The sequence below is a fragment of the Rhamphochromis longiceps genome, linkage group LG19, assembly GCF_057381845.1.
Source record: "Rhamphochromis longiceps isolate RC_006_pf linkage group LG19, R_longiceps_female_GT1.1, whole genome shotgun sequence".
NCBI lineage: Eukaryota > Metazoa > Chordata > Actinopteri > Cichliformes > Cichlidae > Rhamphochromis > Rhamphochromis longiceps.
In genome coordinates, this window is record NC_140575.1 from 27,211,975 (window position 1) to 27,237,817 (window position 25,843).

Genomic DNA, 25,843 nt, shown 5'->3' on the forward strand with positions numbered 1-25,843 from the left:
GTTAAATTCCCACTGCTATCACATCAGAATGATTATGCAGACTGAGAGGTAGAAAAATGAGCTTCATTTCTAAATGACAGATCTCGCAAAGCTGATTGAGGAGACTTGCAGTAGTATGCACAAAGCTATTCATTGTAGAGATCAGGCACCTGAAACAGGAGCATCACATCACTTTACCCACTTAATTGCAGGGGTAATTAAAAAGAGCAAATCCAAACAACCAGACTGTGCCTACTGTCAGTATCATTACTACAAGCCAGGTTTTGTTTTAAAACACAGCAAACTAGAGAGACTAGACTAGATTGCAGTCTGATTTTTTTTCCTTCATAACCATAAATGTGGTAGCTTGCAAGCAGCACCTGAAGTGCTCATTAATAATAATAATGCAACAACACAATTACAGGAGGGTGGACAACACTGTGGCTACAAATCTCTCTCACTATTTCCCTAATTCTATAAGTTCTGAAGTGAAATATGAGGAAAAAGCATGCTGAACACTGATATGCATGCATTTTTGATTATATTGCTTTACATGCATCTTGGGTGTGTATCGTGCACTTTTTTATAGCTTATTTTATATTGTGTGCACCTCCCTAGGGCTTACAGATGGACACCAGATAGCATTCAAATCTGATAGCAGGCATCCTCCCTCGTGTAAGCAGGTTGTTTCTGTGCACTATGCCGGACAAATGTTTACAGTTTAACCTGCAACTCATTAGCATTAAATTATAAGAGTCAAACTTAGACTTGAAATCTATCACCCACCATAATCAGGCTACAGCTTCTCCCACTGTGATTACCCTATATACCGCAAACAGCGATCTATAGAAGCCACTATAGAGGTGATAACAGTGAGAGAGTGTGAAGATGAGCCTTTACACGGCACGACAAACTAATCTACCCTGTGGAGTTGAGCTTTGCAATTGAATTGATCGTGAGCTTCAGTGACTGACTAGAAGGTGAATTAAACTGGGGGTGGGGGTCTTTAAGCTACTTTTAGGGAAATCCAAAGCTCTCAAATGAACTGATAATAATGAAGCATTTTTCTATTGGTTAAGGGAGCCCGGCAAAGCTTTGGATTGGTTCTTTTACCCCTCCCAAAAACCTGAATATCAGTGAAGATTTTTGAATGGACAAGTCAGTCTGATTGCAAAACTTGTGTTACCCCAATTACAAATACACATTTTATTCAGTCGTTTCAAGTAACTTTACTCTCAATCACTTTTTATAGAAAGTGGTGAATGGTGAACACAGTGGATGTGGGGTTGTTCGTGAAAAAGCACACGCAAATGTTGGCTATTTTAATCTGAAAACAAAATGCGCAAAAACGCACAAAAAATCCGCCCAAGCCATGCACCCAGTGCCAACACTGTCACCTCTCTTTACCTCCGTTTCGAGCTGCACTAGTTCCATTGTGGGCCATGGCTCCGCGATTTGTGCAAGAGGCATTTTCGCCGGTTTTTCAGTTTCCCCCTCAGGTGCGAATTTTGGTCAGTCCTGGTTCGTCCCAACCGCTCCTGTCAAGTGCAGTTCCGAGAAGCTCCTCACTCAGGTCCCGAGTCCAGTCACAGGAGATTTATCAGCACTTTGCTCTCTACACAGCGGAGGGGGACACACATACGGTCTCTGCAGTCAAGAGCTTTGCAAACAAACGTAATCCCCGTGATTTGACTTCGGCGACGATGGGTAACTCGTGCGTATTTGTTGAAAGTGATTATCCTGTTGGAAACAGCACAAACACACACCCAAAGCAAGCGTGTCCTTTCAGGTAAGAGCGTTGGCTTGCTCGGGATTTTGGTTTGACAAGCGGGAGAGAAGAGCGCAGAGAGCAACACTGATCCAAGCTCCTTTAATGAGGCTGTGTGAGAGTCTAATGCCACCTAAAGGAATTATCCGGAGCACGGGCTGTCCTTGCAATCGACGCCGTATCGGATCTTTATTTACGTCTTCCTGTGCGCTCGTGAATTCATCCAGTCAGAACGGCAAGACTTCTTTCTGTCCGCCAGCTTCCTAACGCTATGCGATACGCGCAGAGACCTCAGTGTGGCTCTGTAGTACGAGCGGGGATGCAACTCGAGCTGTTATTGGCAGGCTCCAGCAGGATTTTATCCAGCCCCCTTCTGTGCTTGTTCCGCCCAAGTCTGATCGCGCCATCATCTGGTAGAGAGTGGATCTGCAACTACGTAATGCGTACCGGGAGCCTGCTGCCGATGGAACGGCCTGCTTTCTTTGATGATGTGGTGCAGCAGGTGCATCAGAGGAGTAAAGATCCTTGGCCTTTCAAAGAGGAACCTTTAAATCACCATCAGCTAAAAGCATTGGAGGAATATTGGATTGCACAATATACTGATCACAGATGGACTTGCCAGTGCAGAGTCCAATAGAGTTCTCCTACCCAGAATGGCACTGCTTTCCTCAGCCAGGCCTCTCAAATTTTTAATTCAATGAAATTACATTTAGTGCACACTGGCTTTTGGACCTGCATCATCACTTCCTCTGGGTCTAAAAATGACATGCACCGTTGCAAACATTACATAACATTTGTGGTTACACAATGATGTAAAGAATTCAAGAGAAGGGAGCAGAAAAGACTAGAATCAAAGGTCGTGACCGGTGGTGTTTTATTCTTTCCGGCCATTACTCTGATGCAGCATTCTCTTCATTGACAACAGCTCTTGTGAAGGTCCTTGTAATCTTCAGCGATATAATACAGCCCTCCACCCTCAACACTTCTCCGCTTCATTCACTGCTAAGTGGATTTTGCTCTTGGCCAGCTTTGGTTACTATTGGCAACTGGAGGGCATAAAAAAACGCCTTGTGTTGTGGATCTGATAAACTTTTGATTCAAACCAAGATGGGGAGGGCAATGCATTCACAGAAACACAAATAAAAAATTAAGTGGAATGGAAAATTGCTCACAATTTGGCACCTTTCTTTCAGTGGCGGCGTTATCTAGGTCTAAAATTCTACTGCTGCATTGATGTAGCCTGTTTATCTAAGTGCTACAAGATGTTAAACACAAAAGAAATGAACTAGAGAAGGAAGCGCTTCTTCTCTTGTGTAGCTGCACTTTGTTTCTAACCTGTTGGCAGCACCTCTTCTGTTTACTCAAGAAAAACTGCCACACTAATTAATGTCTCAAGGGTTACTGCAGTTTTCTATTAATATTCATACTATATAACAACAACAACAATAAAAAATACACATGCATATACCCACACAAACATTGCCACGCACAGGGGTTTGAAAGGGGGGGGGAAGGGAATATGCTGACTGTCCTTTTCCCTTCAAATATCGCAGTGGTTATGTGTAGCCTATTTATCGTGTAACAAATTCATACCATCAAGGAGTGACCAAAAGGTGACATCGCCCTTCCTAAGTGGAGTATTATGCATCATGCTGACATTGTATGCAATATAGAAAGTCACAGCTCACCCAGAGATTGCATTAACCCATTGATTTGTCTCCCGTGGTAAAAAGAGCTGCTAAGAGAAAGCTCATGGCACCTCGTAATGGTGTTTGTCAGTGAAGCCATACGACAGACCATCCTTTTCTTTTCATCATCTCTCATCCTCCCTCTCCTCATTATTCCTTGACCATTATGTGCTGGGCAAGTGTCGCTCTCTCCTCTTTCTCTCTCTCCACCTCTCCAAGGATACCAGTCGAATGATCCTGATGGTTTGCCACTGTGCACGGCTCATCCTGTGTTATATGACATTTTTGGTGTGAGCCTTCAGTGGAAGTGAGGGGTGTAAATAAAGGCAATTTATAGGAGGAAATAAAGTGATTATCTGGAGGGTTGAAAGGTCGCATCAAGAGATTTAGGAAGAGTGCGGATGACCTAAAATCAATACAATGTAAACTGCAAATTATAAGCAACAAAGGAGGCAAACCTGATAAAACAAATAACCGAACAAATGAAAGTCGAGACTGTCTTTGTGTTAGGAGTGCTGTACACTGCTATACTAACTTACAAGGAATCTCTTATTCTGTTCATGATGCTGTGGTGATATCACATCTTACACAGATGACTCAGAGGTGTTTCCCATCCAGTGACTCTGGGAATGCCCTACCCCCACCTTCAACAGGAAATGGGCAATATGACTCTATACAGCTTCATATGCACGTGCAGCGGAGCAAGACTAGCTTATTGGAAAGATGACTAAATCGTGTTTGTTGAGCTGTTGAAGCCAAGAAGCAGCAAAGTAGATGGCTTGTTCGGCCCCCCCTAAAGGGCTGCCTGCAAAGTAGACAAACGGATACAAACCTGACCTTGTTGATTAACCTCATTTTCATTTTGAGCTGAAATCACAGAGGTAAAAAGGAGAGAGAGCGAGACCGAGCATGCGGAAGGAGAAACAATGAATTGTGTTATGTAAGTCCCTGTAAACAGGGCAATTAAAATGCAAATACATGGATACTCCAATTGTGAAGTGGCAGTCGGTTTCGAAAAAGCATCTCAAAATAAATCTGCTTATCTATTGCCTTTGCTTTTCTCTGATTTATTATTTCTATTGCTCTTTTAATTTTTTGTATGTTTACATTACTATTGTGCCATAGATGTACATCAATTTTTTATCTGTATTTTGAAGTGTTGCGCTTCTTTAACATCAACTGAGTGAACCAAGCACTTTGTCTGTATTTACTGTATTTCAGCATTTATTAAACGTTTTCTTTCTGCTGTCGAAATGCGACATATAATAAAAATAAACAGTAGACATAGCCTATTTTATTTACACAAGACTGATACCACATGGGTTTCTAACAACTCCTTTATTCTTAAACTAGGGAGGTACACAGGAAAAATGGTTAGCAACACATTATTAGTAGCAGTATTAGTATATTTCTGTTTGTATATGTGTGTATGTTGGAACAACCTTACATATAACCAAATGATATATGTAAGGTTAATAGATTTTAAACAGTTATGTTTTATGTTTTCTTTCCTACTCAGCTTTATAACAATGAGTAGATCTGCAACAATCTAAGGTTAAGTATAATTCTGTTTATGGGTAGTTAATCCAAAGGATTAATTTGATTATGCAACAGAGACACCAGGAAATTACTGCACTGAACAAATTAATTAGCTGCTCAATAGTGAAGCAAAGCTAATTATTCAATCTCTGCTGACTGACTAGAGAAGGACAAGATGCAGTTGTAATGACTGAAAATACATCCTGGCTTTGTGTCATGCACAAATCATGAACAAAGAGAAGAAAGATTTATTATATTTCAAACATCTGTGGAATTTCCATTAAGAAATAGTTAAAAGGACAGAATGACTAAGGATAAAGCCCACTGGCAATACTGATTGGGCATAGAAATTTATAAAAGAAAATCAAGCAGAGTCAAAATACTTTAATAATCCCTAACAAAATTATGTGGGTTACAGTTATTCCAAGAAAAGAGTGAGGAATAAAGAAGAGAAGACAGGTTATAGATCTAAATGACACAGACACTTTTTTTTACACTAACAGCTTGAACACCTCTCCGGTCTACAAACAGCAAATCTTCACTGTCGAGTAAAAAAACAGCATGTTGAGGCTTGAAGTTGTAGCCCAGGTATTTGGGCTTGGCCAGTAGGTGGGCCAAGGACATGCCTATACAAAAATATATATTAAAACAAAAACAATCCCAGACACCAAAGTCAGCAAGAACAAACAACTATCTAAGATTGTGATGTCAGTGAGTCAAAAGTCACGATGCGAAAGGCTATTATTAGGTTTTTGTAGACTGGAAAACAGGAAAGCCAAAGAACAGCTTAAGCGATCCATGTCCAATAAAAGTGCTCTTTCTAAATTTAAAAAAGCCCCAAAACACTACAGGATAGCCTTGATCTTGATCTAGGACTTGATCACAGAGCAGTACTGGGGACAGGTTCAGACTTGATTTGTCAGGCTAGTAGAGTGATGTGTTACGCACAAGTTTGTTTCTTCTTCCTCTCACATTTTCAGCTGAGAACATCTTAACCCAGCAAGAGTTGGATCAGCTGTACTGACCAAGTGTGTCTACACATACAAGGGGTTTGGCTCTGGTTATTTCTTTGTTATCAGTGCACGTAGTAGAATATACAACAGACAGTTCTGACAGGAACAATAGCGGTTCAGTCAGCAATAATCACAAATTGTTGTGCATTCGGAAATGCTCTTACTGTTACTATTACTGTTCCATAATTTCAAAACAATGTGGCCATTCTCCAGCAAGACATTTTTAGCCAGAGATTTGTTGCTAACTCAATATTTTCTTTTCTTCAAATCATTGTCTGTTAACTCTAGACATGGTTGTGTGGGGAACATCCCAGTCAATCAGTTTCTGAAATACTCACACCCACCTGTCCGGCACCAACAAACTTGTCACATTTAAAGTCCCTTCAGTGACTTTTCTTTCTCATCCTTAGGTCTTCTTGACCATGTCTGCATACCTAAATGCACTTAGTTGTTGCCACATCTTTGGCTGATTAGATATTTGCATTAACAAGCGGATGAACATGTGTACCTAACTGAATAGCCACTGTTCATATATGCCACATGGATATGGGCACAGTGTCATTTTGCCTACTGACTTATGAGGTCAGCTTTCCCCCTGCCTCTGCCTCTTTCTCTTGGTTCAAAGAGGATAACAGCAGAGGGTGCCAGATATCAGAGGGTAGCTCTTTGATGCCAGTAGCCTTTCCATCAGGTCTTGCCCTTTAGCACACTTGATCAAAGTACATTTTGATCAAGAGCACACATTCTCACGGTGCTGTTTTGTACTCACAGTTTTCTTTAAGAGATTATTTACTGTAGAATTGGAGCCTATGGTGAAGAAATAAGAAGCCAAAGAGGCCATATTAAAGTAGATAACTGCATCATATATTCAACTTGATGCATTATAATAATCTGTGCGGTTTCTTGTAGGTCAAAAATGTGTTTACAAATAAGCTAAGATATTTCTTCTTCCAGGAGGATGATCCTAAGATATTTATTTATACAATAAATAAATGAGCAAGCGGAAAATGTCTGACACTGCAAAACTACTGGACATTATTACAATATTTATAAAGTTATAGCAATGTCACGTTAACCTATCCATAGCTAAAAATAACTAGTCAGCTGAGTTCAAATGATGAAAAAGGAAACATTTCCGGAAAATTCCCGGGAAAACCGGCTAACAGTTATTCTTGGAAGACAGGATTAAGTCTGCGTCTCAGTGAACAAGTTACAGTTTCTGTGTTTTTCAGCTATTTTGAAGCTTTAAGAAAAAGGAAATCAGCAATGGTGTGAGTTAAAGGGCTCATAATATTTCTATAAACCTAATTTTCTATACAGCATCTGCGGTTTTTTCTGTGGGCAATCAAAAGGTTGAATCAGGTCCAGCCACAAGTAGCGCAGGACTATTACAGGATTATCGCATTGTTATTATATTGCATTGTACAGGTGTTGAGGTGTTGTGTGCAATACATACTTCCACATTGCTGCATGAGCCGTGCGCCTTTTTTTGAGCGGCGACGTGAACTGCGCATGAAAGTAAAGTATGAGGGAAGTTCTGAAGTCTTAAAGCCGCAGTAAACACACTATTCCTTCAGGTAAGGAAGGGGTGGGGGATAGGTGGGAGGGGTCTTGCTCCTGGTGCAGGCTGACAGTTCTGTGTTATTGGCTGACAGCAGGTGAGAGACTCTTACCTGTACCCGAGAGAAGGAGTGCCAGTCGTCGTCGTCGTCGTCTGATTCCAAATCAGGATCTACTTTTTCTTCTTCCAGCCACCCAGAGAGGTAGAAATCGGCCAGGACCGCTGGGAACTGAACGAGCGACTGCAACAGGACTCCGAGCATGGAGCCTATAACGTCGTGGAGCGAGGAGAGAGTGAGCAAGTGGCTCCAAGGTGAGACACATATTGCTTTTCCTTGTCTAACGCCTTGATCACTTCACAGGTACTTTGGCTCGCACGGTAATGTTAGAAATAGAATCGCCACACAAATCCTCTTGGAGGTGGAAGGTGAAGGTGGAATGAGGAAGTGGCCCGTGCAGAGGGAGAAGCCAAAACAGTGTAGCTCTGATCAGTGTCAACAACTAAAATAGTGTCCTCATAAACAATAGTTTATATGAATGCTTGTCATGTACATTTAGATCTCGTCATATAAACAGGCCTCCCCAGTTGGTATGTTAAAGCGTGTTAAAGTAGTGGAGGAAAGTAACTGAGCACAGCTTTGAGGTAATTGATTAACTTTAATATTCTGAATTTATGGTAAGCTCCTTTTTTGTAATTATAAACATGTTACTTTTTTATGGATTACTGTTGACAAGGAGTCACTCTATATATTATACAGCTTGAACAGTAAAAGTACATTTTGCTGTAAATACTTTCATTTTAGTGTTAATTTAAAAGCAGTATTTGAGTATTTAAAAGCATATTAAAATATCCTTACATATTACTGATATATTGTAGTTATATATATACAGAAGTGTTAATGATTTCCATGCTTTAGAGATAATTCTAAATATCATGTTTTTGACTTGTGCTTTTTACTGATGTGGTTTTGATCATAAATCATAGCTTAATTTAATACACAGTTAATAGCACAGTTAATACACATAATACAGGTATTACTTTGGTACCACTATAGTGTTCAGATATTAGTAAACTACTCGTGTTTCACAGTCAAGTCTTTACTTTTTCAAACGTAATTACTCAACATGTGGTAGAGAAGAAGAAGAAGACCATTTTCAAGCCTGCACATGCATGGGACTTTATGAGTATGTGGACTTTTCCAGTTATACTTTTGCCATGTGTGCAGCTAAAGCCTGTTGTTTTTTGTGCCCTTCGGCAAGGTTTGGATACCCCACTGCATCAGTATCCAGTTGCACAGTGGCATCTATCAGGGGTGGACCTGCTCCAGTTGACTTCTCAGGACCTGGAGGCGTTGGGAGTCCATAAGATTGGACACCAGGAGCTTATACTGGAGGCTGTGGAGAAACTGTGCTCTCTGGTGAGTGAGCAATGAGAATTACATATTATAATACATGTAGACAGTGATGGTGAGTGTATCTCTGAGTATCTCTTGTCATGTTTTTGCTATGCTGCGGATTGTAACGGTGCAGTAATCATGCTATCATGTTCTGGTGGTGCGTATGTTCTGATACAGCAGCACAGAGATATAATTTTGCCTCACTGCTGTGTTTTTACACCTTATTTTTGTTTGCACAGTGGAATGAGCAGCTGTTGGTCAATCGGTTGCAAATCTAGCCAGAACATACAGCCAGTACTTGACTTTTCTGTCACTTTTACAACAATCCAACATATCACAGTAAAGTACTTACTTTGGTTTTCTAGCTAAGATCAAAGGACTAGTCATGCAGCAGATTTAGAATACAAAAGCTTGGGCTTAATAGTTTGCATGCAAATTTTAGGGAAATCGTGCAGTCAACTAAAAAAAAAAAACTTATGCATTCCCTTTGATTCTCTATCCCATTTTTTCTGCTGCTTAATTATTTACCCTGCTTGTCCAATTTTAAGAGCAAGTTTTAGGAGACTTAAATTCTGTGTGCGTATGTGTTTGTGTGTGTGTGTGTGTCTGTGTGTGTGTGTGGAGGGGACTCCAGAATGGCCTTAGGACTAATTGAGGAGGACAGTACCAGGCCGGGTTCCAGCTCTTGTGGCGTAACAGCCTGTAAACATCAGCCTAAGACTCAGGCTGCTTAAACTGCCGAAATAACTAATACTGATTAGTCGTTACAACATGAACAGTTCAAACCCAAAGTCTGTGCGAATGAGGGTGCAACACTTAAGTAAAAGCTTTGCTTTTCAAGCTTCCATTATAGTGTGCATGTGGCTTCATGTGCCCACTTCCTCTCCTCCCTCCAGGACTTAATGCTCCACGAAGCGCTAACACTGCGCTCATTCATAAAAACACCCATCAGATACTCACATGGAGTAGACCAAACAGGTTCACGCGCATGGTTAGATAATTACCAGCTACAGTGTTGAAAAGGCCATGAAAAATTCATGGCCACTTGTTGACAGGCCCAGTGTTCCGGCTGGTTGTGTACCAACAAGCCTCTTGACCATGGGTGAGTGGGTCACGACAATTGCATGCTCCTCCTTCAGTGATTTTAAAGAGTCACGTCTCATGCTGCTGGCCAGCAAACTGTGATGACAGACAATTGCTAAAATACCTAAAACAGACATGCATTTTTTCATAACAGCTGTGCTATAACACAATATCAATACCTTGACAAAAGATTACATATAATATATACATACACAGAGTCATGAAGCGTAACCCTGTGAGAATAAAAGGTTTGAAGTTTGTCTTTGAATGTAGATACGGTTGTAATTGACCTCAGGTCAGACGAACGTGCAGCTTGTTCCAAAGAAAAAAACCACAGAAACTGAAAGCACCCACACATGTATCTAATTCTGGTTCTGCACCTGATGACCTGAGAGGTCTGATTGGGTAATAAACAATTCAATTGTCATGCTGGTAGTAAATGTTCGACAACAGTAACTTACATGGTCACTTTTTCACATATCTTAAAACAAAACAGGAAACAACACACATTTTTCCATCAACAAGAAATGCTGGATTTTGTGCAGGTCGCACAGCCTTTGCTGAGCATTCATGCTACAATACCAAGAAAAAAGTCTGTATAATGAATTCTCTGAACTCTCTCCCCACAGCTATATTGAAATGACATGCTGAGGATTGTGTTCTAAGGATTTTAGATGCATTTTTTTGGCTTTGTTCAAAAATACACCGAATAGAAGCGACAGGAAATGACGAGAGAGCGGGGGGCCGATGTGCTACACACAGCAGGTTCCATCCAGTTCAGAGTCAAAGGGACATGTTGTGAACACTATATCAAATGTATCTTAAGCGATATATTGTGTTAACTGTAAAGGGACAGTAGAAACGAAGAAGGGGTGTTGTGAATTAAACATTCAACATCATTAATGTAACACATTGTTTTTTGAGTGAAAAGGGCACTGTACTAGTTGGATTTGTGTTTTTTTTTGTGCGTGTCCAGACCTATGGTATAGGCGGTGAGAACCTACGTGGTCTGATAGAGAAGCACCGCGCTGTTGCTCACAGCCTACAGATGGGCATCCAGGCCCGCTGGCGCCTCAACAGCTACGACGGACGGAGCACTACCAAGCTGACTCCCACAATTCTGCAGCTCGTAGTGGAACTCATCGCCTCAGCCAAAGGCCTCTTCTCTTTGCTCAACAGGTCTGTAAACAGAAAGCAAGCTAACCTTTTTATTTTTAAAATTTGAAGTTATTGTAAATCAGGAAGGTCCCCTGCTGTTTCTTAAGCATATTCTGGTTTTTAGAGTTTTTTCTATATAAACTGCAATCATTTTCTTTTCAGATATCAATATTCCCGGCTCAATACATACACCACCACCAAGAACATATTCAGTTACTGCAAAGAGCTGGGAGACATTGTGCACAAGGTAGGCCCATTTTTTCTAAATAACTGCATCAAAGTCTCAGCATGAGCTTGTGAATGGCATTATTGCAGTAAAAGAAACCAAACAAACTAATATATAATATATACTAATATATATTTTTTATCAGCTGTCTGCTCTTACAATACAGAGAATTGAACACAAGTACTTCACAGCACATGTGCTCGTGAGTCCACACAAAGTGTATACTTTTAAGAGGAACCAAACACTATTGAACAATGTTTCCAGCAGCACTCTCATGCACACTATAAACCTCCAAAGGGGAACTGCAACCTGTTGTGCGATTTATTTATTTATTTTTCAAATCAAAAAGCCCAAACGAGCAAGCCAGAAGCACAAACACACTCCCTGTTCCTCAGTTTAGCCCGAGTAATGCAATTTTTATCTTTACATTCCTGGCATATTTGGAGGCAGCTGTAACTTGAAGACGCTTAGGTTAAAAGGGCTGGCAAAATGAACGGCTTGGTTTGGTCTGTGTTTACCCCGGCAGGGTGCGATTGAGAGAAATGGCGGTGGGGAGAAAGAATATTTATAATAGGATACATGTAAAGGTGGGTGAAATGTGCTCACAGGTAGCAGGAAAGGCAGGCCTGGATATGTTGTTGTGCCTGTGGGAGGGAAGGAAGGAGGGGGGGAAGAGCTGAGTGGGAAGCAAAGGGTATGGGAGAGAAAGGGGAGGAGACTGAGAGAGGGATTGCACCACCGCTACTAAATGACTTTTGACTCCTGAGGGAGTGTGGATTGATAGACGCGCTGCAAAGAGCAACAAGCAGAGAGAAGTTATTAGCTGGGCACTGTGGTGACATTAGAGATAAATAGCCTGACAGAAGTTGAGAAGAGAAGAGGAGAAAAAGAAAATGGAGCTCCAGCGATAACATGAATGGAAGATAATTCGAGAGATACAGAGACAGTAAGCAGTAGAGAGAAGCTGTGGCTGAAAGAGAACTCTGAGTATTTAGAGAGGTTTATTTAAAGCTCCTGGACACCTGCCCACCACAACAGGTAGAGTTCTCATCTCTTTAACTGGATAACTCTCCACATGTTGATCCTTTTTTTCTTTTTTTCTTTGCTTGAATGCTTAAAATACCTACACTTAGATATAAAAGCAAGTGTATTTTCTGCTGGTGTAGTTAAAAATCAATCTCTGGGGTCTAGAAAACAGGACATTACCCTAATGGGCTTCAGTGAGCAGCAGGCAAGGAAGGAAGCATGGATTTAAGATTGATTTTAGTTGTTGACTCTGAAGGGATTTTTTTTGATCCTATGAGCTGAATCAGCGTTGTCCCCTGTTGTTTTCTTTCATTGTCCGGTTGATCACCATTTGTTATCGGCGAGCTTTTGTTTGTTCCTGTTTTTAAATTTTGAATATAATCAGGTGTTTTAAAGCTAGGTGTTATTTTATATAAAACTGCTCAGAGCTGCTGAGACTATTCTGTGAAGTAAGGTCAGAGGCATGTGAGGAAATTATTAGTGGGCTTATGTGTTAACCAGAAAACAGGATGACTATTGTTTCAGGTTCCTCTTCTTAAACATCAGCCACATCTATTGTATAAATGCTGGATATCAACGGTTTTGATAGAAAACTCTTGGCAGATCAATTGTAAGGTCAGTTTTGAGCAGCGTGTGTGCACACGTTCTTGTACTGCTGCAATCGCATTAGCAGCATAGCATCACTAAAAGCATCCATACAGACTAGCATTTTCAAAGATTTTGCTTCAGGCTCGGCTGGTATCACACACCCCACCCTGTGGCATTTACTGTCCTGTCAGGAGGCCACCCTTTAGCATGACGTCTTTTCTAAAGAAGGGCTTTTAAAGAAGCCAAACCACATCCTTTGCATCAAAAAAGGAGTCTTATTTCCTGTGTGCTTGTGTATATTTAAGTGTGTGCGTGTTTCTTTTCTCTCACCCCGAGGGTGCTCGGGGTCAGTAGTCAGCTGGTGTCGTTGAAGATGCCGCACTAAAGTTGTCAGGTCTGATTTTCACAGTAGCACAGGCTCAGTTTGCTTTGAAGCAGCCAAGCAGCAAGCAAAGAGAGAGGGACAGAGAAGGGAAATTGGTGGCGATGAACTGAGGAAATTCATTATAAAACGGTACGTGAGTATAACTGGAATTCCATTTCTTCTGGAAAAACAACAGTCAGACTTTTAATAGTGCCTTTCACATGAGAACATCAAGGTGAAGGTGTTACTCAAGAGATTTTAATGTTTAACTCTTGAAGGACTATGCCCAGGGTGGCTGGAGCCTATTGAGCTGTCAAAGGACGAGAGGCATTGTACACCCTTTTGTTTTTATCTATTTAATTATTTTTTATTTTTTAATCTTGTGTTTTAAAGCAGACACATAATAATATAATATTAAGCACTTTGGTACACCACTGGTTTTTAAATGTGCTATATAAATAAAGTTTGTTGTTGTTGTATAAAACGAATTGTAGGACACAACTACTTCATCTTTAAAATTAGCATTGGGATCTTATTGCTCACCGGAATTAGACTCAGGATGAATTGGCAAGAGGATGAAAAAGTCATCATGCATGAGAGCTGTCAAACTATAGCTTGTGTTATTTTTAGGGTTAAAAAACAAGAGCAGAAGAGAAATCCCAAAAAGACCAGAATTTGAAAAAGGTATGGAAAAAAAAACAAAACAAGGAAAAGAGCAACAGGAGTGGAAGAGATCTAACATAGTTATGTCTTCCAGTCTTTTTATAGCAAGTCTGTGAGTTGGTGGTTAACACAGGGGTAGTCCAAGTATGTAAACATGCGTGCTGAGGCAGCAGAGGTCTGTCTCAAGAGATCTTGTGTAGACTTTTGATGTAAAGTTTGGTAGATTTTAAGGATCTGTAATAGGTTGCACAGCCTCCAATCAACAGTCCATGTTTGAGCATACTGTACATTCCTGTCATCTCATTTGTTGTTGGTTTTAGCCTCCTGTTGTGTGTGTGCCCATGCATGGCTGTGCCCATTCTTGTTTTTCTGAATGTTACACCCACATAAAAGCGTGTCATTGTTTCCTAGACAACTATGGAGCAAACAGCTTTAAGGCACAGGATGTTGTTCCAAAGTTAGCCCAGCACCTGATCGGGCCACACACACCATGATCCACAAGACAAGACAGCTCAGCACTATTCCTATTTATTTCTATGTATTTATTTATATAGCGCTTTTAATTACAATAGTGGTGTTCATCAAAGTGCTGTACAAACATACAAATTACACAATAAAATAACACACAATAAAATAGCAATATCAATTAACATCAATGCCAAACAGCTAATAACAAATAAATAAGTAAATAACTCTCATGCAGTATTAAAAGCCAGTGAGTAGAAATGTGTTTTAAGATAGGATTTAAAAAGGCTGAGGGTAGGAGCCTGTCTAATGAGGAGAGGCAAATCATTCCACAATTTAGGCACCACAACCGCAAATGCACGATCATCTCTAAGAACCAGCCTCGACCTTGGTGTGGCCAAAAGCAAAACATCACCCGATCTAAGAGCTCTAGGGGGCATATAAAGCTGCAGTAGGTCTGACAGATACCCTGGGCCTGTCCATTCAGTGCAATATAAGTCACAAATAAGATTTTATAATTGATTCTAAAATGTACAGGGAGCCAGTGAAGTGAGGCAAGCACCGGGGAAATATGTTCATTTCTCTTCGTTTGTGTCAAAAGACAAGCAGCGGCATTCTGAAACAGCTGGAGCCTTGCAAGACAAGTCTGACTAATGCCTACATATAAAGAATTACAATAGTCCAGTTGTGATAGGATGAAAGCATGAATTGCCTGTTCTAGGTTTGTAAAAGACAAAAAAGATCTCACCTTGGATAAAAGCCTCAGTTTAAAGAAAGACCGCTGTACAACTAAACTAATCTGTTTCTCAAAGGTGAACTTATTGTCAAATATAACCGCCAAATTTTTTGCATGCGATTTGATAAACGGTTCTAAACTGCGCAAATTAAAATGTGAGGTTCTAGAATTGCAACTTGGTCCAAAAACGATCACTTGGGTTTTATTTTTGTTGAAATTCAGGAAATTAGAGGCCATCCGGGCCTTAACTTCACCGAAACACTGAAATAAAGGTTCTAGGGAGGCAGAACTGTTTCTCTTTAGCTGAAGATAGATCTGAGTGTTGTCAGCATATGAGTGAAAACTAATATTATATTTCCTAAAAATAAGACCCAGAGGCAACATATAGATAGAGAATAGAATTGGCCCCAGTACAGAACCCTGCTGAACACCACAAGTACAGGAGGCTGTGGAAGAGGTAAAATCTCCAATCTTCACTGAGAAAGTCCTATCAGAGAGGTATGACCTGAACCACTCTGGAGTGCCTTTGATGCCGCATTGCTCCAACCGAAAGATCAAGATGCTGTGGTCAACAGTATCAAATCCAAAAGCACAGCTGAGTCTAGTAAAAGATCATTAAGGACTTTTAAAAGTGCAGTTTCAGTGCTATGAAAAGCTTTGAGTGCCTTGAAAAGCGCTATATAAATCCAATCCATTATTATTATTATTATTATTTAAAACCAGACTGAAACCTCTCGAGAACATTGTGACCAGATAGAAAAGATTGCAGCTGAACAAATACAATCTTTTCCAAAATTTTGGACATAAAGGGGAGCTTTGAAATAGGCCTGAAGTTTGCAAGAACAGAGGAATCAAGATTAGGTTTTTTAAGCACTGGCTGCACAACAGCATCTTTAAGACAGGCTGGCACAACACTAAGCGCAGTATTGCAGCAGAACCGTGCGGCGACGCACAAACTACTGTTCTCGTTCATTAAAGGTGAGATGAAGAAAGATTTGTGTCTCTTTTTTTAAAGTTTGCTGCTCTTCCTAACTGGGATTGTCTACCATTTATTGATGTCTACACTGTGGCTAATCTGTAACTATTATAGTTGGAGTAATGTTAAAGGTTAGGCTTGAGAATCTGGCTGCAGAATAAACTTGTTGTTGCTCAAAACTTGGTGAGTGCCATTGCTGTGTTTTGTTGGCAAAGTCACAGTTTATAGGCCTGCATCAATTTCATTGTTTCAGTTTTGTGGGCATCTTGTTCTGCTTTTGTTGATGGCGATCTAAAATTGATTCAACTCGAGAGTGACAGTACAACATGCTGTTGAAAACTAAATGTTTCCCACCCCTTACGTCTTATCTCATTTCCTCTCCTCTGCTTCTTTCTTTGTCAGGTCTTTACCACAGACAAGCTCGCATATTCTTTTTATAGATTTGTAATAATTATTCGTAATTTCAATGCTCACTTATGTTAGAAAGGGGTGATTCATTGTTTCTATATGCACGAACACGCCCATGCATACAGTTTTGGTGCCCGTAATTGATTCTTAGTGTGATACCAGCAGTGAGAAATGTTAGTTTGTGGTCTTTGTTTTCCCACCACGCCCAGCTGAGTTTCACGGCACAACTGTACCTGTCGCCCACCTGAGATGTGTCATTTCCTATTCTGGCAGAGCTAGAAAAGAATGCAGAACAGACTGCATTGCTGAAGGGAAATAACCTGTGGCGTGACTTTAAATACAACAGAAAGTAGAGGCGTTGGTTTGGCTTTATTTTTACCATATTTCTATAAAGCTATGGTGAGAGTTTTTACAGGAAAGAACCTTATGCAGAACAGATAATGTGTGAGAAAGGTGGCACCAAATTAGAACCGCAGCTGCTGTTGCTATTTACAGCACTGATTTGTACAAACTAAGTTCTTCAAATATGTTAAATTAAAGTCTTAAGCCATCCATAATGCCTTTATATTTTGCTTCCAAGGAGCAGACTTTCTTGCATTTCTTGAGCAACAGTTCTCTAGGATTTTCAGAGGATTTGTCTTTGTTTTGTGTTGTTTTGTTGGACAACATGGACATAAAAGTCATTCAAGAATAAAATGACACCTAACTTTGGGGACATTCTTTTATATGATGCTTTTAAGTTCAGCAGTAGATAAAACTTTGTTTAAGTTTAGGTCTATGTGCAGAGCATCCCATTTTAAAAGATGCAAACAAAATGCTGTTTTCCCCAAATCCATCTAAAACTTCTGGACATAAAAAAGCTGTTTGGAGGAGCGTAGCTGGTAACTATTGGAGCTTAGAGAGATACAGTGAACAATCTCCAGCCAACCACATCATAACTAATGCAGTGGTGAGTCCTTGTGTTTGTAATAAGGATGTGTTTTGGTAAATATTACATATTCTGTGAGCATAACTACGAAACTGAAGGCATCAGTGTGAAGGGAGCGATCAGGCAGTATCTGAAAAACTCAGCTGTGTTTGTTTGTTTGAAGCCAATTGTTTTTTTTGTTTTTGTTTTTTTTTTTTTTTTTAATAAATAGGACAGGGGGAATGAATGAGAGAAAGAGGGGGAGAGAAAGAAAGAAAACCAAAGGGGAGAAGAGACGGTGAGAAGGGGGGGGAAGAGAGAGAGAAAAAAAAAGAACTCCTGGGTCACCTGTATGGAGAAAAAAAAAAAACAAACAAAAAAAACAAACAGAGGAGACAGCAAACAACAAAGAGTAACATAATAATAGAGAAAACAAAGCACCATCACAATAAACTAGCTAGTCATAGATATCAATATTTACTAAATAATAAACGATATTGTGCAGCACGCAAGATAGACAGCGCACAGTGTGCTTTGAGGCAGCAGCCAAGAAAGCTTTAGTCCGCGTCTGTGAATACCCATGTGTGCATACCTGTGTGGATCAGCATGCTTGCATTCCAAAGGTTTCTCCATGTAATGATCTGCTAGGGAGTGTGGGGGGGCCACAGCCCTGTCCTCCAGGGTGTGAAGCGGGTATGGAGGAGATCAAAACTCCAGACATCCAGAGGCCCCCAGAACACAAGAGACCATGGAAGACCAACAGAGGGGCAGCCGCGCCACTGTTCCAGTAAGAGCTGAGGAGAGTCCCAGATGAGGGCTCGCCCAGCAGCCGCGGAGCAGAAGTCAGGGGGAGTTGCAGTGACGCGCCCGTGAGCTCCGCCGGCCCCCAGCTGTGCCTGAGTGACCGAGCCCCAGGCCGAGAAGCCGGGGGCACCCCACCTCCAAAGGGGCCCGAGCGAGCCCCAGGCCCCGACAAGCGGCCGCCAAGGAGTGAGCCGGTGTGTACCCGGACGCCCACCCCCAGACACAAAGAACCACCAACACACCGACACCTGAGGGAGTCCGCCACCGGCAGGGGAAGTGGTGGTGGGTGGAGATAGGCCTCCAAACCTTGGAGGGCCTGAGGTGTCCCCAGAGAGGTGGCGTCTGATACCCAACCTGACATATAGACACAGACATACAGGCACACACAGACACAAACATCCATTCCCACCCTCATGCTCTCATATGCACTCACTCCACACTCAACCAACGTGGAGACAGACATAAAGAGACGCTGTACACACAATCACACTCCCCAAGCGTACTCTACAAACCGGGTCTAGGTACCCTTGCCCCTGGAGGGGGGAATTGCACCCAGACCCAGGTGGTGTTACCCTTTTCCCTGCGGTGGGGAGAGGCAGACCACCCCGACTCCGCAGCAGCAGGGAGGCCCCACACCCCAGACCGCAGTCGGACGGCCAACTCCTCCTACTAGCCCTCCCGCTCCAGCAGGCCGCAGAGAATGGGGGTGGGAGAAGACTCCAAACCTCCCTCCACCCGCTCATTGTAGTGTTGATGCATATGTGTTCTAAGGTGCAATTAAAACCCAGGAGGGCATGGAGCTACCTGCCAAGGAGCAGCAGGTAAGCGCATAGTCCCTCCTGCTAGCCCTCAATGACTAAGTGTATTTAAAATTGAGAGGTGGGCAACGACGTCAGGGGTGAGGTATACACCCTGATGGTTTGAAGCCAATTGTTAATAATGATGCTATACAGATTATTGTGAAATGTCCCTGCAGAAAGTATCAAGCCTTCTAGCATGGCTGTAGATGCCTCTTGCGATTATCTTAATTTTCTTGTGGTATTGAGGGACATGTAAAACTTCTGCAAATGGCTTAAATTAGCGCTGCATCTATTTTTTCCTAATGCTTTGATCATGCCTTTATATGATAATCATAATGCTTTGGTTCGCATCTTACTTACACATGATGCAGCTTTTGTGCTTTAGGACAAGGCACTCGTTGATGTTCTGCTTTCTGCATCTTTTCTTTGGTTTATTTTGTGATTTAAGCCTGAGCAACTAACAAACTTATTACACATTTAGCACCCTAACTCACAAGCAATGTGCCATGACAAGACTCTGTTGCCGTAGTAGGGATCAAAATAAAGATCTGAATATCTGAATCTTTATCGGTTTGTTTTGGTGTATATAACAGTTTGCAGCCACTCTCATGCAGTAATCCCCACGGGGAATAGCAGCATACAAAGAACACAAGCACAAGCGGACCAGTTGAACTGGCCAGTAATCACGTCGTACCTCTCCCTGCAGCCTTGTGTCGCAGCCTTTAATTAGCCCAGAAATCCAGCCGTGTTCACTGTTGATCCCTTGCTACATTTCACAGGGATTAGTTTCCCCTTGCAATCCTTTATGTAACCCATTACATCGCTGGCCATTGCAAATTAGCTTAGGGCAGTAATAGTGTGTGGCATTAGACGAGTCAGTGAATATTATATGGTGTGCAAACATATGCCCTATTCACCTTTAACCCCTCATTTGTCCTCCATTGTTCAAAGCCTCTGCTTGTTTCTTTAGCTCCCGGGACTACTCAGCTACCTCGCAGGAAAGCTCATAGGAACGCGTTATTAACACCCTCATCCCAGAAACCAGAGATTAGCCAACATACATCTGTCGCATGAATTCTAGTAACTGTGATACTGACTGTGTGTATGTCTGTGCGTGCATGTGTGCATGTTTAGATGATCCGTTTGTAACATTAACATTATAATGTTTGCAATGTTTCCTGTACAGTAAACGAGAGCATTTGTCTTAAAAGATGGGTTCATCTTGCGTGACAGTTATGAGCAACAAATCAGTGTGTTACCCACTCTGGATAGAAATGTATTAGCAGAGTGTGTACTGTTTAGTACAGTATGTGAACTCCTGGGTAATAACGCCAAGAAATCTGAAAAATGAAACAGCGCAAACAAGGCCAAGGCCACTTTGATATTCGTCAGAGATTTTCAATTTTCTCCTCACAAAACGTATCTGCTGACGCGAATCAAATAAAAGGCTGGAGTTGAGGAATATCTCTTTTTATAAGTCTGCCATTTGCAAATTTTATAATATAATAATAAAAAAAATCCTGTGCACCCACGAGTACTGGACCTTTTAAATTGTTAAAGTTTCAGTTATATTGAAAGAACTCATTTCGTTTAGCATAGGAAAGGGGAGCTGAATATCAGCATGGGCATAGGGGCAGCTGTGGCTCATGTGGTTCAGTGGGTTGTCCACCAATCGCAGCCCCAAGTATGGCTGAATAGGTGAATGAGAATCATCATAAAGACTGCTGTGGTAAAAATGTGCCATTTAAGTGCACAGTGTGGGGCCTTTTGGGCCTGTTTGCCATCATGGTATCGAGGCCAAGGATAAAATTACAGGAAAAAAATTAGATAAAGCTTAAAACTGGATGACACAACAGAATAGGTGGACTCTAAAAGAATATTGTGCAGATCTGATCCAAAGATAACTGACTCGTCTGTATGTGAAGAGCAAACATTCATTCATTGTAGAAAGCCAGAAAAAACACACTAAAGATCTCCAGGGATGCTTCTGTGTCCTCTAAAAACCCGAGGCCTTTCACTTCCTGACTCATGCTGTGAAGAGGAAATGGGACATGGGTTTTTAGTCAAACTGTCCCATTTCCACAAATCAATAACATTAGCATGTCGTACATAGGCTACAGGGTGTCATTTGGTCAGCCTTCTGCTCATATCATTTCTTTTAATTCATCCAACAGAACAGCACTGGCTACGAAAAAGAAAAGGACATCATCTCTGTCGTAAGTTTCTCACTTATTTCTATGTTCGTCCGTTTCATTGTGCCTTGGAGTAATTTAACCTGTTTTGCTGTCCTTTGTTTTACTATGAAGTAAATGAGATATTCTGAATGGCACGTGTTTCTTTCCTCAGTGCCGTCAGTTGGTGGCGGTTTGTGACGAGATCCTGAACTGCTGCCCCGAAGCGCTCCTCAATCACACCGCTCAGCTAGAGAGTGTCGAACTGATACCCGTGGCACCCGGTGATCAGCTGGTAAAGACATCTTTCGCTTTATAACTGTAGAATTTTTGCCTTCATTGAATTTAGAACTCCTGAGAGGACGTATTGTTTCTAATGGCACACAAAGGAAAACATATGTGTACATGTTTAAAAAGGAGTAAGGTAACTTTAGATTTAGTGCATTAAATCCAGTTATTTATACTCATTCTTGAATTTAAACCTCACTCGCTAAAGTTTTTCCTCTGGTCCACTTTCCTAATCATCCATGTCTCCTACTTTTCAAATCTCATCTCTCTGTTTCTTCACTTCCCTTTTTTGTCCTACTTTTTTCTCGCTGTTTTATTTTCAGTATTCATTTCCTGTCTTCATCATTACCCGATGGTTTCCATCATCATCATCACCACTTCTTCCATCTAACTCAAGGTTCTCCTTGTACCTGTTCCTATTAGATTCACGAGAACCCTTATCTCAGTTGTGTACTTTTTGTGCCGCTTCTTCTCTTTTTTCCTCCAAGTCAGAACATCAAGTAGTAAAATTACAGCTCTCATCTTTGTTTGTGATTTACGTAATCTTGTGTCCCTTTAGTTTCATTTTAATCCCTACAGAGAAATGCGTTTAACCAATTTCCTTCCCTTTTGTGATTTGTGCTTAACAGCGAGCGTCAAAAACTGATTGTCCTCGACGGAGGGAAATTGATTGGAGCACGTCAGCAATAGTGCTTTCTGCCTGTCGACAGATTAAAGAGTAATGAGAACTAAAAAGAGAAACCAAGGGAAGTGAGGGACAGGAAGGATGATGATTTATGCACTTTCAGTGTAGCCAGTATGACGTATACCCGCTCAAGTCATGACGTGCACACGAGTCCAAAGCACACAAAAAAATAAATTCTCAAATTCACATTTCTGTCAGTAACAAACAAATTGTTTGCAGTACATGACTAAGAGAAAGTGACTCAGTCTGGCTCCTAGTGTTCATTATAGGTAGATTTATATTTTTTGGACTTAAGAAAGAAACTAAATATGGCTTTTTCTAAGCATATTATTAAAATGGACTATTTATTTCTAAGCACTGAAAACATTTATTGAACAATGAAGCTGTTTGCAGCTTTCATTGATTATAAAGGCAGATAATTACTGCTGCGTTCTGCAATTCTCTCTTTCATTATGCTTTAGTCATCACTCTCATCCACACTTGGACCGTATTTACTCCAAACTACAGTGCGTTTAATTATTAAATGTATCTATAAATGTAATAATTTGATTTATTGGTGGTTGTGACTCAGGAGGTCGTCTACTAATCAGAAGGTTGGTGGTTTGATTCCTTGCTCTTCCAGTCTCCAAGATACCGAACCAAGAATTTTCCCATATGCATCCATGTGAGTGTGTGAGTGTTAGGTTCAAAGTGCACATGCTTTAAAAAAAAAAGTACTTTTATGAATGTGTACGTGAATGGGTGAATGAGGTTTGCAGTAATAAAGCTCAAACTGAGTAGAAGAGGACTATGTGAGCACTGATGTGCCTTTTAATTATTAAATCACTTTTGAGCTTTTTAGTCAAAAATGGATCAACTCCATTCATGTTTCCACAGTTTCTGTCGTGATAAGTATTTATTATGTGATCAGGGCTTTCTGGAATGCAATTATTTGTCTCCCCATATGCCCATTATATTAAAATGATCAGTCACAGCAAGATGACAGGTGGAGGCTGACACCAATATCTTTATGTACATAATCTGATAATGACGGCAAGAAGACGCAGTAAATTTATCTGTCCATTACGGTGAATCATTCTGATTCAGCGATGTGCAAAATTAACATTCTGTGTGGCAAAGTTCATAAATTTATCACTCGGAAAAGTACGTAACATTTTTCCTTTTTTTTGCTTTCTTTCAGGGCATCGAGATAACATCCACCAACTCCAGCAACCACTACGTGACTGGAACTGCCGCTGAGGTCAGACTCTCGCCTTTATTTTTCTTTCCTCATTGTTGACTCAGCCATCAAACCACACACTGTTAACCATCGCTGCCTCACAAGTGCTCGTAAGCAAGCCACTTATCGTGAACTTCAAACCAACCTGTCAACAGTTTGTCTCTTTACAAGAGCCCCGTGCAGATTCTTTACAGTGCCTCTATATTTCTTAACCAGCTCTGTTAACATGTACTCATGTATATGTGTACTCACTGATTGGCTACAAGTGCAGGAAAATATAGCAGATGGGATTTATTGCTTTAAAAGGATCATTATGATAGCGTCGTGTTATGCTGAGCTCTGCCAGATATTTTTGCAGGAGCTGACACTTTCATACTCATTTACACTTCTTCTATCAGAAGGTTTTGTTCTGCTTAGGACAGAATAGCACAAGTCTGTCTGAGTTTCTTATCTAGAAGGAACTGGAAGTATATTTCCAATTGTGAAAAGCAAAAATAAAACACGAGCATCATTTGGTTTCTTGTTTTTGATTCTTCTAAAAAAGAAACTTTTATCTGATTTCATAAAACTACACCATCCTCTTTTTCCTTTTTAAAGTCACATGCAGAATCTAAATCAGGCTATCCTTTCATCTGCACAGTTAAAGTATAAAATTAAGATTTTCATCGATTTCTTGTGGAAACATTAGTTCTCTACCAGGCAGAAATCCCCTTGGAAGTACTTTGTGTGAGGTATTATTTTTAGCTGCTGGCTTATCTTTCCTTGCTTCGCTGTCGCCGAAACTGACACCAATATCAGTCCTCGTGCTGCAAATACTGGCATACTGTTTATTTTTAAATCTCTACAAGGCTGCTTGTTCCAACCATAAGTAAGACTGGATGTAAACAAGTTTATAACACATTGTGACTCACAGGATTTTCCTATGTGTGTCAGATATTCAGTTAAACACCGGCTGTAGCTGAGCGGGAAACTGGAGGCAACAACAGGGAGATCTGGTACATGTGGTGCATTACATTACAATAGTGGACTTCATTAGCTTTACTTTGTAACCATTTGGCTTTTGATGTGGATAAAAGCTTCTCTGAGAAAAATGAAATCATCTAATGGATGCGCCGCAGATGAACGAATTTCTGAGAAAGCCAAAGATCCTTTGTATTGGGAGCTTATAAAATGTATGAGGGAGTGTTTATGAGTGAAAATAAGAAGGGCTTGTGAAAGGATGAGGAGGAGAGGGGCAGAAAGATGAAGATGTTATTTTTCCATGATGTCAACCTCAAAGGCTCCCCTGCTACTTGTTACATTGCTGTGGCTGACGGCTAATAAGAGATATGGCCACTGTCCACAAATACAGATAAACTGCATGAATGTGGGAAGGATCCATGCACTGCCTTGCACAGACAGGGCCTTGGCTTATAATCACAATATCGACCTTCACAATATCAGCAGACTGTCTGATGTCGAATTCAGTCTCAAATTTGCTATATTATGAATGCAGTCACAAACAATATTTATAGTTTTATTCAGTCATAGTCAGCAATGCTTGATTTTTGCACAGATATGATGCTGTATGCATTTAATTTATTGGAGTGTCCATATATTGAGATTTCTGTCTAGTTGTTTGACCCTTAAACATTATTTTATGGAAATTTGTTGAAATATTCCTCACAAACTGATAACATCATATTGAATTAAATGTACCAGGATAGGAAGCCATAAACACAACTTCTGTCTGGTTACTTGAATACATATTACAGGATAAACATAGATGATGTACTTTATAGATAGCTTCCAAAGGAGCCAGACTAATTAAGTGGTTTTGATCAATGGTTCTCCTGGTTTTCTGAAGGTCTTTCAACGTTACAGTAAACCACAATACACAAGAGTTGGACTGAACATCAGTATCAACGGTTTTATGGAGTGATAAATGCAAGTTAGAAATTTATGGAGAAGGAGATAAGGTGAACAGGTCAACTGTGATTGTGTATCAGAGCTATAATGGTTTTGTAGTTTCTAATTAGTTTTTATTATTCCACTTTGAGTTAGTTTCCAGAGTTGCGTTGCTTGTTTCAGTTCAGTTTTTATTGCTTGAAAATGTTTAGTTTTTGTTGAGTTTTTATTAATTTCGATATTCGTTTTAGCCTTTTATTGCATGGAGGCACATATGCAGGACGCACAGTTTAGTCTGAGTTAGTACAGATATTCTAATAAAAACTAAAACTTTTGAAAGAAGTTGACTCTCAATAGTCTCAATAAACAGGTCCGTCAAAGTTTCATCAGCGATTTTTTTACAAGATAAACAAGTACTAAAAGTAAAGATAGCACCTCTTTATTA

General features: G+C 40.6%; 2 protein-coding genes across 4 annotated transcripts in view; one reads left to right on the forward strand and one right to left on the reverse strand.

The window, feature by feature from the left end:
• Window positions 1-7,846, reverse strand: part of rps6ka1 (ribosomal protein S6 kinase a, polypeptide 1) — a 53,279-nt gene extending 45,433 nt beyond the window's left edge. The window contains exon 1 of one of the 2 annotated variants that reach the window (XM_085392357.1): window positions 7,661-7,846. In XM_085392357.1, coding sequence (XP_085248483.1) covers window positions 7,661-7,810 — 150 coding nt within the window. In that variant the 5' untranslated portion in view covers window positions 7,811-7,846. Of the gene's footprint in view, window positions 1-1,386; window positions 2,058-7,660 lie in introns of those variants that run through there. The other variant, XM_085392355.1, reaches the window with a different exon arrangement.
• Window positions 7,722-25,843, forward strand: part of cnksr1 (connector enhancer of kinase suppressor of Ras 1) — a 28,448-nt gene continuing 10,326 nt past the window's right edge. For both annotated transcript variants that reach the window (XM_085392352.1, XM_085392353.1), the window contains exons 1-7: window positions 7,722-7,860; window positions 8,808-8,965; window positions 11,004-11,206; window positions 11,348-11,432; window positions 21,323-21,364; window positions 21,495-21,614; window positions 23,473-23,532. In XM_085392352.1, coding sequence (XP_085248478.1) covers window positions 7,809-7,860; window positions 8,808-8,965; window positions 11,004-11,206; window positions 11,348-11,432; window positions 21,323-21,364; window positions 21,495-21,614; window positions 23,473-23,532 — 720 coding nt within the window. In that variant the 5' untranslated portion in view covers window positions 7,722-7,808. The remainder of the gene's footprint in view (window positions 7,861-8,807; window positions 8,966-11,003; window positions 11,207-11,347; window positions 11,433-21,322; window positions 21,365-21,494; window positions 21,615-23,472; window positions 23,533-25,843) is intronic.